This window comes from Octopus bimaculoides, chromosome 14 (assembly GCF_001194135.2).
Source record: "Octopus bimaculoides isolate UCB-OBI-ISO-001 chromosome 14, ASM119413v2, whole genome shotgun sequence".
NCBI lineage: Eukaryota > Metazoa > Mollusca > Cephalopoda > Octopoda > Octopodidae > Octopus > Octopus bimaculoides.
Genome location: NC_068994.1, coordinates 60,447,189 through 60,461,390, shown reverse-complemented (window position 1 = coordinate 60,461,390; position 14,202 = coordinate 60,447,189). Strand labels below are relative to the sequence as shown.

General features: G+C 37.4%; 1 protein-coding gene across 1 annotated transcript in view; it reads left to right on the top strand.

Annotated features, from left to right (window-relative positions):
- The window catches only part of LOC106880200 (structural maintenance of chromosomes protein 3), a 55,947-nt gene that overhangs the window by 10,327 nt on the left and 31,418 nt on the right, over positions 1-14,202 (top strand). Inside the window, exons 8-16 of the mRNA XM_052972905.1 lie at positions 1,714-1,828; positions 2,751-2,811; positions 2,928-3,008; positions 3,839-4,003; positions 4,726-4,847; positions 6,294-6,438; positions 9,138-9,206; positions 11,239-11,342; positions 11,590-11,689. Of these exons, the coding sequence (XP_052828865.1) occupies positions 1,714-1,828; positions 2,751-2,811; positions 2,928-3,008; positions 3,839-4,003; positions 4,726-4,847; positions 6,294-6,438; positions 9,138-9,206; positions 11,239-11,342; positions 11,590-11,689 (962 nt within the window). The remainder of the gene's footprint in view (positions 1-1,713; positions 1,829-2,750; positions 2,812-2,927; positions 3,009-3,838; positions 4,004-4,725; positions 4,848-6,293; positions 6,439-9,137; positions 9,207-11,238; positions 11,343-11,589; positions 11,690-14,202) is intronic.

Sequence of the window (14,202 nt, the reverse complement as noted above, 5' to 3'; positions counted from 1 at the left end):
GCGCAATCGTCTCTCTTGCACACCACTACTGACGCTTCTTATGTTCAGCTTTTCTCTCAAGATACTTACACTCTGACGGGTATGCACATTTACATTACACATCCAGCGGAGCATACTGGCTTCATTCCTTGCGAGCTTACGCATGTCCTCAGCAGTCACAGCCCATGTTTCACTGCCATGTAGCATGGCTGTTCGTACACATATGTCATACAGTCTGCCTTTTACCCTGAGTGAGAGTCCCGTTGTCGCCAGCAGAGGTAAGAGCTCTCTAAACTTGGCCCAGGCTATTCTTATTCTAGCAGTTACACTTTCAGCGCACCCACCCCCACTACTAACTTGGTCACCCAGATAGCGGAAGCTATCAACTACCTCTAGTTTTTCTCCCTGAAGATGCTTCAAAAGTAGAAGAACATCCCTGGAAAACCTGCTATGAGCATCAGCCCTGGAAATGTGGAGAAAATTCATCAGCTTGTGCATGAGGATTATCGGAGGATAATCAATGATGTTGCTGATGTTGGTGTGTCGTAGGGGTCTCTACAAGTAATCCTAACATCTGAATTGAACATGCAGCCTGTCTCTGCCAAGTTTATCCTTTGCCTGTTGACCACTGAGCAGAAAGAACATCATGTTGAAGTCTGTCAAGATCTCCGTCAGCATGCTGCTAATTCCCCATCTTTCATGTTAAGGATCATCACCAGTGATGAGAGTTCGGTCTATGGGTAGGACCCATAAGCAGTAGTCACAAAGGAAGAGCCCTTCACCTCCAGGATTGAAGGAGGCACAATTAGCTTCTTGGTGTGTTTGAGTTGCTCTTCCTGCATCGTCTTGGGCAGAAATGGTCCCTTCCTCATTTTCTATGAAAAGTAGCAAATGTTCTCCTGCATCACCAGCCTGATGATCTTTTCATCCACACCTCCCATGGAATGGCATGCCTCAACTTGCTGGGGTCATTGTTAATGATCTGGATTTCAGCAACAAATTCTGATGACATCAGATCATGGTCAGTCATGGGTTTTCCTCTCTGCTGTAGCCTCACAGTCAAATTCTGAATCTTCCATCTCCTTTTTGACCTTTTCCACTGTCTTCTCCTGACATTGTGGAAGTTTGAAATCTCATTGTCTGTTCCTTCAGTGTGGATTTCAAGCAGGATTCCATACCTCTTCCACAAATCAAATACTTCAAAATTTTCCATAGTCAGTTATTGTGCAAAAGAATAAAACAAAAATAGTTATTGTTTTTAAGAAGAAAGAGATGGACAACAAAGGTAAAAGTCATATGTGTAAAATTAGCAGTTGAAAATTGCAAACAAATACTGTTTGCATCCAGGGTGTTTGGGCTAAATTTGACAATTATATAAAGTGAGGTTGCCATCTACCTGCTCTAGAGCAAGAAACCTGTTGCTGCCTTTCTTTTCTATGTTAATTTCCCAGCAGCTAGCATAAAGCTGCTTCCCTCTTACTCAGCTGAGGGTGATCTTAGTCTTGTGAACTACATGGTGACCTCACTAATGCTGATGCCATGAGAAAGAGCACCCAACACACTTTGTGATGTGGTTGGCATTAGGAAGAGCATCCAGCCATAGGAAACATTCAGAAACAGACATTGCAGTATGACTAACCAACGAGATCTTATGAAACCATACAAGCCATGCTAGCATATGCAGTGTGTGTGTATTTCTTTGCATACTTTTCTATCAATACATCTTTGTTACAGAGGGAAAACGAGAAAAAATCAATGATCTGCTCAAGTACATAGAAGAACGACTGAAGACACTGGAGGAGGAGAAGGAAGAGTTGAAGGAATATCAAAAGTGGGACAAGATGAGAAGGTGAGTATAAGAATTCAAGTTCTGACTACTTTGGCATTTCTTGTTTTCAAGGGATTCCTTTAGTCTGTGTCCTCAGACTTTCCTATGTGGTTGAACCTTCATTTTCATGGCTTCATGTGACTGAACAGTTGACATATTTCATATCCCTGTCGTTGACAAACTATGTATTTTTGTTACCCATGTGGCTGAAATAGTGTAATTTTCTTTTTTGTTTTTCATGAAACTAAATTCACAGTATATTTTCCATTCATGTAACTAAATTGCCAACATGTATATATTTACATGTGGTTGAGCTGTTCCGTGTGACTGAACTGTCTTATCTCGGTGGTCTGTCATGTTTCAGGCTGGAGAATTCTTCTATGCTTCAAGTGGGTGATTGTGAAGGCTATTCTGTGTAATGGAAGAGTTGCTGGCCGCCTTTTTTCTTATTCGATTGATCTGGAGCAAGTAAGAGTGAGCTGCAGTGTCTTAGCACTTAGCGTTCAAAAGTTCTCAAGATCCGGGAGATTGACATGATTGATGTTTGTCTTGAACAGTTGTTAGTTGATGGCTGCAAGATCAAGTATAGAAAAAGAATTCCAGAGGATCGACCTAGAAAAGGAGAGTTAGGTCTGTTGATGAGCACTATCCCAGATCTGGGAACAGTGCTCCATTGTAGGTCATATTTGAGTTTTGTAGAAGTTTTCTAGTTAATGGAAATTGCAGAGGAAGATTAGTGTTCAAGGGGTTAAGATTATCTAGGAGTATTATTGGTTGTTGTACATCTTGTAGAAGTATTATATCCAGTATATGGCTGCTAGTAATGTTGGGGAGGGTCTGTTGAAAGTAGAAAGGTGAATCAGCAGCTGTTTTTATGCATCAAGTAGAATGATATGCTTGAGTGAGTTGGAGACATTAATGGATTGTTTATCTGATTGGCCAGGTCCCTAGAATACACCATCCATGACCATGAACTGAGAGATACTAGGAAGAAGTTGGATGAGGTGAGGGTTGAAAATTTCTAAATTTTGCTGTTGTTTGTTGTCTTATTTGAAATTGCTGGCCTTGTGCCAAAATTTGAAACTTATTGTTATTATAAATTTTCTTAACCTTTTCTTAGTTGCAAGAAAAGCGGGAAAACAGTGGAAAGGTCAGCCAGAAGCTGCGTGATAACCAACAGCAAGCTAATGACCAAGTGAAAGTAAGTGCAGAAACTCTTACTGCTGCTTTGTTTGCTTAATTGTTTGCATAATTGTTTGCATAATTGTCTGACGAATTGTTTGATTACAGGATGGTGCTTTTTGTATTGCTTCTGTAAATGATAATTGCAACATTTAGGAGTTCTGTTTTTACCGTGTCTCATGTGATAATATCAACTTTTCCAGTTGCAAGTACCGAAACGGCATTATATGACATTCTTTTTATTACTGCTTGTACTGAGCTCTACCTGGACATAACCCCTGCTCACAACATGGTGGACTAGCTTGTTGAATTTGTCTGCATGAGAATGGCAATGTATAAGTGTGTTATCTCTGCAGATGTGTAGCAGAATTTCGTCAAGTCTGGAAAGTTTCCAGGTCCTTGCATAATGGGTGCCAGCAAAGCCTTATGGCTCAACCATTTGCTTTGCAACAGATTTGATCCCATTGCTCTGTCCTTTGCACTAGGTTCTTCTACAATAATCTTGCTTTGACCAATACTTTATGTGTGAAATTTGATTGAAGGGAAACTGTGAAGAAGCCTATTAGACATGTCTGTGTATGCATCTGTCGCTGCTGTTTATCAGCTCTGGGTGTAAACATTGACAAAAAAAATGGTGCCTTTTAAATAAAGTCCTTTACACCAAGTTTCAGATGCCTCCCTTATTCTTGCTGTTAGAAATGCAATGAACCAGTAATTGACTCGTTAATTGTGTGTGTGTTTGTATGTCACTTCTCTTTCAGTCAGTTTATTTCCCCTATTTTTACTCGCCGTTCCATACCTTTTTGAATAATTTATCTGTATTTCCATCTCTTTACTCTTCTTTTGTAGTCCATCAATAAAGAACTGCGTGACTTGAAGTCTCGCATGCAGAGCATCCTGGAGGAGAAGGAAACACTGTCCCATGAGCACCAGGACCTGATGAAGAAAAGGGCCAAGCTTGAGCTGACCATCAAAGACATAATGGAAGACATAGAAGGCGAGAAGAAACTGAAGGTTGGTTGGATGTGATTTGGAGGAGGCTTGGCTGTTATTTCTTTCAGATTAAATGATCATATAGAGGCTACTTCAGTGACAATACAGTTTAATGGACATGTAGTTCAAGTGTCCTAACTCAGGTAACAGATGCTTGAACTTTTAAACTATTGAATCCCACTGGTTGATTTATTTCTTTAGGTAATAGTAGAAGGTGTGGACATACTTTTAGCTGACCAGTGGATGGACAAGGTGATTTAGATAAGACTCCTTTTCATCATTGTCATAGCTATGAAGATGTATTAAGGTTTCTATGTGAATGAAGCTGTTTCCCCACTCCATTTCTGATCCTCATTGAATAAATAAGCTGGCTGATGGCTCAGATAGGTCACATGATTATTAAGAGTAACAAGCATTGGCTACATTAGCCAGGGGACACAAGTGGTATAGAATTGTGCGACTGAGCAATCTGTGATAAAGAGAGCAGTGAGAGGGAGAGATGGCTTCCTTTTGCACAATTTTCTTCCATTAAATTCCACTCCCAAAGCATTGGTCAACCTAAGGCTTTGGTAAAAGAGACATACCTAAGGTTGTACGGAGAGAAATTGGAATTAGAGTCATATGGATGCAACATGGACTTAATCATGCCTATATGCCTGTTTACAGTTGAACTTTGGTTGACTCCTTTCTATATTTATCCAGTCACTAACAAGCTAAACCAATTTTTACCTTATCTGTCACAGAAAAAGACTGAAGATGACCTGCGGAAGATAGATGAGAAAATAATTCGTGGTGAAGAATCTCTTGAAAACATCATCCCTATGTATGAGGCACAGAAAAATCGTGAGGAAAATGCAGCTCAACAGTAAGTCATATCTTTTTTCTGTCTCACACAAAGGTCACAATGAGTATCTCAGATGTCAAATCAATGGGATGTTGGACAGTGAGCCTTGGTGGTTTTCCTCACTGTCTCTTGCACTGAAATGCTACTTTCCTTGTTTATGGCCCAAATCATCTAACTGCCAAATAGATACACCATTTGTTATTGGTAGTAACCGTAGCAACATCAAATTGTCAGGTGTTCAGTTTTAGTGCTGAGTTTAATTCTTCCTGTGGTTAAGTATAACTTCAAGAAAGATAATCCAGACATATTACATATAGACAGTCTTTAATAGATAACAATACCACAAAGATGTTGATAGCTAGCACTATGCATCTGATTAAAACTGACGAATTTCAATCATAACACTATTATGTTACTTACACTTTTATGATACTTGTATGGAGTTTGGTTTAAGTTTGCTAGAACAAGTTGGGTGCTTCTGCCAATTTATATGTTTTTCAAATGATTTGGATGTGTTGTTATACAGTGTGTGTGTTTGTGTGTGGATGTTCTCTTTTGGTTTGAACTATGATGGAGTCAGTTGCTTGGTAAAGTAAACTACGGGCTCGTTATGCAAATGGATGATCATTCTACAGACATCTGATCTCTTAACATATCAAACAACGCCAGTGTGACTGTGTGCGATGAAGCTGTAACCTTTGAATCCATCTGCTGGGTTTTCATAGAATCTCAGGTAACTGAGGCTATAGAAAATGAATGTTCCCTTTCCATACTTGCATGGGTCAAATAGAATTTGCTAATGCAGATTTTTTTATGGCTGGATACCCTTCCTGTCACAAACCTTCATCTGTTTCCAAGTAAGGTCTATCAAATGATGAACAACTGAGATATAGTTAGGGAGCTGGTGAAGTTGTAGAACTTCTCCAACAACCACTTACGGCTCTTTCCGGAGGTATGGCAAGGAGCTGAATCCTGCTGCTACACAATCTCTGGCCTCTTCAGCCAGAGATTGACCACAGTCTCCAGTAGCTTCACATAGCCAACTGAATTGAACCTGAGACCCTGTTCAAAGATGTGGGGATGAATTCTAATGTGCAGATGCAGTCAGAATTCTTGCTAGTTACAGCTTCATAATCTCTCTTGCGGAGCATTGAACAGGAGTCGTGCTGTTGGCAATTTGAATCACCAGTGTGAATCAGCATAATACAAGTAACTCTTTTCCAATATATTTCAGTTCTTCATGTCAACTCATTTTTTCTCAGCTACAACTTTGGTGAACAGTAAATGCTCTCCAATGCTATTTACTGTTCACCAATATATCAAGCAGTTCCTGGGTTTAAAAAAAGAAAAAAATTTAGCCTGAACACCCTGTGTGTGTGTGTAATGTCTACTTCTACATACACTTTGGTTTGTGGCTTTTGTGTCGGTTTTTTTTTTCCAGTTATTGATTGATTTTGTTATTTGTAGACTTCTTTTGGCTGAACAAAGGAGGAAAGAGTTATATGCTAAGCAGGGACGCGGTAACCAGTTCACATCAAGGGAGGAGAGAGATGCTTGGATTAAAAAAGAGCTGAGATCTCTAAACAAAGCCATTAGGGATAAAGAAGACCAGGTAATTATCTTTTCCCATGTTTTGTCATGAAGGAAGAATCTTTTTCTTAGATGGAAATGTGTATATGTTGACATAGAACTGGTTCAGTCTCGTTTCAGTTGTCTGACTGGCTCCTTTTACTGTCACCCGTATTTTGTATGAATGTTTTTATTTAGCAACTATACTAAGTCTATACAACAAGATTTCATCATTGTTATATACTGATTGGAGACTGCTGAAATTTTGCCCATGCAAATGTGAAACCAGGGTTTTGTTTTTATGGGGTGTTCAGTAAAGATAAGAGATGAAAGAATGGTTATGGAGATGAGAAGCTTGATTTTCAGCCATGTCTTCTTGGCATTCATCATGTGAGTTACAAGGAACATTGGATGAAGCATGTTCAGCTTTGAATAGAATGACATGACAAAGATATTGCCAATTGGATGCAGAGAATTGATTTTTACCTCATCCAGATTTGACTGAAGCTTAGTTGAGGTATCAGTTACATAATGCTAGAACGAAAATGATGAAAGACAATGATGATTCAAGGAAACAATCTTTTGATATCAAAAGTAAGAGTTGAGAATGTTAAAAGAGTTTCAATAATGATATATCCTAAAGTATTGAATGAAATGAAATTTGAGGATATAAAGGAAACAATAATATCACTGATGAGGCCAAAGAAGTTGGTTATTGTTGCAAAGACATGGTTCTTGGCTTCTAAGCAAATGCCATCAGAACCTTTACAAAGATATTATGAAAGGTTAACAGAAGATGTCTACTCTTGTGAATTGACAAGTATAGTCAGCAGAGGATGACTTGATACAAATGCAACTGATCGATGGACAGTTAAATCCCTCATCTTTCTAAAATATTAGAGAAAATACAATTTCATATTCAGCATTTTGAGATGATAAATGATTTTACTTTGGCTCTGTCTAGTGATGGTAATGCTATCGTAAAAGAAGTGACTGTTTGTCTATGTATTGGGTCATCCCAGAAATAATGCGTTTTTTTTCAATTGGATTAACTAAAAGTCGGAGGGGGACGGGATAAACTACCTGCATCAACATGCTAGAGAAGCAGGTAGTAATTTTACCTTATACTTAGTGCAAGTTTTGAAGAGTGCTGTTTGATTTTAACAGTTATTTTTTCAAAGTTATAATGGAAATGACAAAGGAGCATATTTGGCATATTTTGCTTTGAGAGTTCAGTAAAGACAGCAATGCAATGGAAAGTGCGAGGAATAGTAATGCAGTATATGGGGATCAGACAATAAGTGTAAGCCAGTGTCAACAGTCCTTCCAGAAATTCCGAGCCGGAAACCATAGCCTAGAAGATGAGCCTCATCTTGGAAGATCTGTAGAGCTCGACGAGGATGTCCAGTAAACCCTGGTGGAACAAAATCCCATTGTAACTGTTGAGGAACTAGCAGAGAAGCTCTGATTTAGTCATTCAACCATTCATCGACACCTGCATGCCATTGGAAAAGTCAGCAAATTGAATCAATGGGTTCCTCACATACTTTCCAAGTCTAATTGCGTGCAGAAAGTGAATGCGTTCCCTTCTTTGCTGTCATCTCTCAGGAATGAACCTTTTTTTGGATCAAATAGTGACTGGTGACAAGAAATGGGTTCTCTATAAAAATGTTATGCACCAAAGACAGTGGGTAGGAAAAGGAGAAACATTGGCACCCCAGGCTAAAGAAGGTCCTCAGACATGTAAGGTGTTATTATCTGTTTGGTGGGATATGAAAGGTTTAGTCCACTTTGAACTTTTAAACCTCAACCAAACGATAGCAAAGATCTACTGTAAGCAGCTTGAATGGCTTAAGTCAACACTAGAAGGAAAACGACCATATTTGGTTTCCAGATGAAAGGTGTTCTTCCATCAGGATAATGCTTGGCCATACACACAGTCAGGATGACATTCTGAAAGCTGGAGCAGTTTGAATGGGAAACGATGCTCCACTCACCATATTCGCCAGATGTTGCCCCATCTGATTATCATTTATTCTGCAATCTTCAAATTGATTTGGACGGAAAAAATATGAATTCTGCAGACGAATTCAGAACAGTAGTGGAGGAGTATTTTTCGTCACGGACAAGGGAATTTTGCAAGAGGGGCCTTGCAAGTCTACCAGTGAGATGAAAGAGCATTGTAAAAAATGAGGGAGAGTATATTTTAGATTAAAAAACAACTTTGTTTATCTTTATTTGAAAAATAAAAGAAGTATAAAAAAACCGTATTATTTAAGGGATGACCCAATAGATAAGAATTGTTTAAAAAAAAGTGACCTGTGAGTTTTGTGGCTATACACATGATGATGGAAGGTGTTCTGTTTTTGAAAAAACATGTAATCTATGTATGAAGAAGAACCCCTTTCAGTATTTTTACCAAAGCATAAGAGAGACATCTGATAAGGTACATGAAGTTAAGGCTGATGCAAACTATAACAACCGAGATTCTGATAATGTCTTCAGCACTGAAACAGCAATGTGAATTCTTGGATTAAGACAAGTAACATCAGTGTTCATGAAAGTAGACACTGGTGGTGCTGTTAAAATTATTCCACAAAATTTCTAGATAAAGCTAGGATTTACTAATAATTAATCAAGTAACTACTGTGGATTTGATTTCAAGTTATAAAAGCAAGTTATCTAGTATTTCATTTATTCAATGTCTGCTTTTTTGCTGAATGCGTTTTGTTGTTATTTCAGATCCGTCGTTTGGAAGATGATTTGGAAGGTGACAAGAAAAAAGCTTCGGAGCTCGATGTAAAAGTTAAGGTATGTTTTACTCAGTGTAAAACTCCTCTATGTGTTTTCTCATTTATTTTAATCTATTCATCTTCCTAAGTTAATCTGAGGCTTTGTGAATGCAGAATGTTGTCATATTCATTTCTTTTCTAAAGACATGATCAAATGAAAGCAGTTTTATATGGAAATGTTAATCAAACATTATCCTGACGGAAGAACACCTTTCATCTGGAAACCAAAGATGGTTGTTTTCCTTCTAGTGCTGACTTAAGCCATTCAAGCTGCTCGCAGTAGATCTCCTTTGCTATCGTTTGGTTGAGGTTTAAAAGTTCAAAGTGGACTAAACCTTTCATATCCCACCAAACAGATAATAACACCTTATGTGAGTGAAGAACTTCTTTAGCCTGGGGTACAGGTGTTTCTCCTTTTCCTACCCACTGTCTTTGGCACTTGACATTTTTATAGAGAACCCATTTCTCATCACCAGTCATTATTTGATCCAAAAAAGGTTCATCTGTGAGAGATGACAGCAAAGAATGGAATGCATTCACTTTCTACATGCAATTAGACTTGGAAAGTTTGTGAGGAACTTCATCTTCACTGTTGTTTTCACTACATTTCAGCTGACAAACTAGACAAACAAGTGAGAAATGGATGGAAGTGCAATTCTGTATTTCTGGATAAGGTATTTATTATGTACACACTGTTTCCACACTGTTGGACTGGTGTCTTCCTCATCTTGATTGTTGCGTTCACTATTTTCTAGCTCTTGTATGCTCCAGCCTTCTTCAGGTGTCAGCTGAAATGTAGTGAAAACAACAGTGAAGATGAAGACACCATTCTGATTGATGTAAACAATGTACATAGTAGTGAAATAATCTCTGGAACCGTCATCTCATCATTGATAGAAATATTACTGCTAGCTAACAATTAAAAAAAATATGTTCCTTTTTATTAATAGATGTTTCTCACGAGTCTTATATAAAAAACCTAGGAGAAAGGGGCTGAAAAAATGTTTAAGTTCAAAGAATTACAATTGAAAATGTTGAAGACAGGAAATGACATCTGAATGAATTTCAGAAGTGTATATATTTGTCCTCTGTTATATATTTTAATGATTTGGGGAGATGAAAAGCAGTGGTTCCCAACCTGTGGTCCGTGGACCCTTGGGGTCCTTGGTAGTGAGAAGTTTGAGAACCACTGCCCTAGTGGGATTTTAATTCAAATTATAGAGCAGCATTTCCCAAAGTAGGTTCCATAAAAACTTTTGAGGTTCTGCAGGATAAGGTCTTTTAATAAGTTTTAATAAGGTTGTGTGTGTTTTGGTATATGAATAAAGTCTCTCTCTAAACCAATTTCATTTAATGTCTTTTAAAATTAGGGGAGTTGAGATTATTTGTAGAATAGAATTTGTAGGTATGGCTTCTCAATTTTTAGGAAACCATATAAGTTTTCACAACAAAATAAGTTTGCCAACCACTGTTATAGAGAAACAAAATACTGAAAAGCATTTAGCCAGTGTGCTACCGTTTCTACTGCTCTATCTCTTGTTATGATAATAGTAACAGCAATTTCTTACATCAGCCACAATAACAGACATTTTAAGAAAGGTTATATTTGATTAAATTGACATCAATGCTTATTTTATTGATGCCCTTAAAAGGAGAACTAAAATGTTTCTTGGCAGTTTGAACTTGTGATGTAACTAAATACATTTAATAATGTGTTTTTGATTTTCTTTATAAACTTTTAATTGGTAACTGTTGTGCGATTTGTTTACATATAATTAAAGGATAATTAAATATAACATATGATTTAATATAATTAAAGTATCACAACTAAATAATGCAAAACATTTTGTTGGATGCATTTCTAATGAGAATGAGTTTTCATTAGGCATCAGCAAAACAATTTGAATTTGAAAAATCTAGAAGATTAACATTAACCTGAGTTTATTACTTGTGTATCTCAGTGAATGGGAAGGTAAAGCCAGCTCTGAATACACAACTACAAAAGACAAACCAAATATGGTAATATATTTTCATACTGTTTGTCTTCACAGGAGATCACAAATAAGATTGAACAAAACAAAGAGATTATTGAGCAAAATAACAAAACCTTCTTTGATATGAAGAAGAAAAAAGACCAATCTCAAAATGAACGCAAGTGAGTAATATTTCTTTTTTTTTTTCTCTTCCTTATACTTTAGAAGTGTATTGTGTGGGGGTTCAGCTCCTAATCTTAATTTGTTCTATAGATCATCATCATCATCATCATCACTTAAGTAAAAATTTGGAGTATTGATCGAGTAAATCATCGACTTTGAACAAACAAAGTTTGCTACATGTATTTGTGTATTTTTGTACACTCACATGCATACGGATACACTATTTGCATTGCTTTGTTCACTCAGTTCTTTGTGGCGCCAAGAGAATATCCTTCAACAAGAACTTCAGTCTGCACGAGAAGACCTTAACAAGAAAGAGCAAGCTCTGAGGTCAATAACTGGCAAGGTAACTATTTTCATTTTTTTTTCCCTCTATATTTTGCATATTTCTCTCTCTCGTACTCTGTTTACCTGTCTTCATCTCAGCTGCAATTTCGTTTTTAATAGTTTTGCATGAGGCTTGTGTTACTAAGGTTCTGGCTTTTCTGACTCGGTCAAAGTTACTTTCAAAATATAGAGAGTCTGGCTCCATTGGCAGTTATAGCCTTAGCGTCTCAACTCTGAAGTTATAAAAGACTTCTTGGTAAAGTTCTATGAGAAGCTGATTTGTGGTTTCAGTTGCACGTTGGAGCCCATGCTCAACAATATATTGCAACTACAACTCCATCATGAGCTTTGACCTAACTCCAAGTTTTGTCTCCATACCTAGTTCAGATTTAGCCAAAGTGGATGTTAAATGCTGACAGTGACAACGTTGGTGGTGGTGGTGGTGATGACAATGACAATGATATTTTTAGTCTATAACTTCCGATTACTTTTGTTACTTTTGAAGTAACCACAAATTTGGAAAGACTAATGCTATTTTTGGAAAGATTAATGTTGTTATTTTATAAATTAGTCGTTAGATAAAATTATGGTGGAAAGTTTTAATTTAAACACAAATACTTTAAAATCATAAAATAAATGGGTTTTTTCTTTGTACTATGAAACAGGTTGGTATCAAAGAGTTGAGTTGGTCTGTTGTCTGTGCAGGTAATTTCTGAGTATGTCATTTAGGAGTTCACATCATTATGGGAATTTTCTTTGATGTATATATATATATATATATATATATATATATATATATATATATGTAAACCATTTTTATACTTGTAAACTTTGCACCTAACTGCTGAGTGTGTACTGCTCAGAAATTATGTCAGCTAAGCCAAAGACCAAATTATTCTGGTGAAGGTTAGCAAGTCTCCAGCCTCCCTTACACAACAGCATTGTTTTTGTTTTATTCTTTAGTTTGAGACTATATTCCTTTGATGCTCATTTCTTTGTCTTACTCTCAAGATGGCCATATTAGACATACACCAGATTCAGCAGGAAAAAAGATTTTAGTGCATTAAAGCTTACATTAAGCCCAGCTTCACATGTAGGACCCTGGCTAATATTTTGAAATATTTTTTTGAGCAAAAAGGGAGTCTTATGTACCATCAAATAAGGTAAAAAGTCCAAGTTAAGAATTACTTGTAGTTACCTCTAGACCATCATGGCTTTTTACATCAATGTCTTATGATGAAATACTGTAATTGGCAAATAACATGTCATCTTTCTGTATGACACCGGTATGGGAACCAGTCAGATGGCACTGGCATCGACCACACTCGAATGGTACTTTTTATGTGCTATTGGCATGGGAGCCAGTCAGGCAGCATTGGCATCAGTCACGACTACGATTACACTTGGCACACCAGGTCTTAAACACAGTGAGTACTTTTAAACAGGCTAGTTATGTGACACTGGCATCAGCCACAATCTCACTTGGCTTGCCGGATCTTCTCAAACACAGCTTTTCTCCAAAGATCTCGGTTACTTGTCATTGCTTCTATGAGGCCCACACTGACATTACACATCTAGCAGAGGATAGTAGCCTCATTTCTCTCAAGCCTACGCATGTCCTCAGCAGTCACAGCCCATGTTTAACTACCATGTGGCATGGCTGTTCGCACACAGACATCATACACTCTGCTTTTCACTCGGAGCGAGAGGCCCTTTGTTGCCAGCAGAGATAGGAACTCTCAGAATTTTGCCCAGGCTATTCTTATTCTAACAGCTACACTTTCAGCGCACCCTCCCCCACTACTGACTTGGTCTCCTAGGTAATGGAAGCTATCCACTACATCTAGTTTTTTCTCCTAGCATGTAATGGAATCTGTTTTCTGAACATCTTTGGTGTTTATTGCCCCTGTGCAATCTGCCACACACAAAAACTATCTTCCCAGTTAACCTTCCTTTGATGTTGCTGCACCTCTTATGTGTCCATAGCTTACACTGGGTACATCTTATGGAGTTTCTACCTACACCTTTTCTACAGATCGAGCAGGGCCATCTATCTGAAGGGATTTGTGATTTGTCTGCTTTTCTACTTACTCATGTAACTTGTTTTCTTTTAGAATTATATGCCATCAGGATGGGGGTTACTTTACACTATTTTCAATACAATAAAGTAGTCTGAAAAGAAATAGAATATACTGTCAGTGGGAATTATCATTAGTTAATCTACATCAATTACACAATTCCTAGATTAGTATTTCAGTACAATACCTGACGAAGACTATTTAAACTGTCTTACTGCAACTCTACATCGAATATACAAATAGCAGAAAACACTTGCCCATGGTGCTGCGCAGTGGGAACTGACTTGGACCCTTGTAGTTATGATATAAACTGGTTAACTTCACAGCTATGCTTTCACTTGACAGTATTTTTTCTCTTTGTACATTTTGAGTTCAAATCTTTAAGCATATACTCATGAGGTTGTTTCAATCAATAAAAACCGTTGAGTTTCTTTTGCCTTTAAAAAAAAAAAAA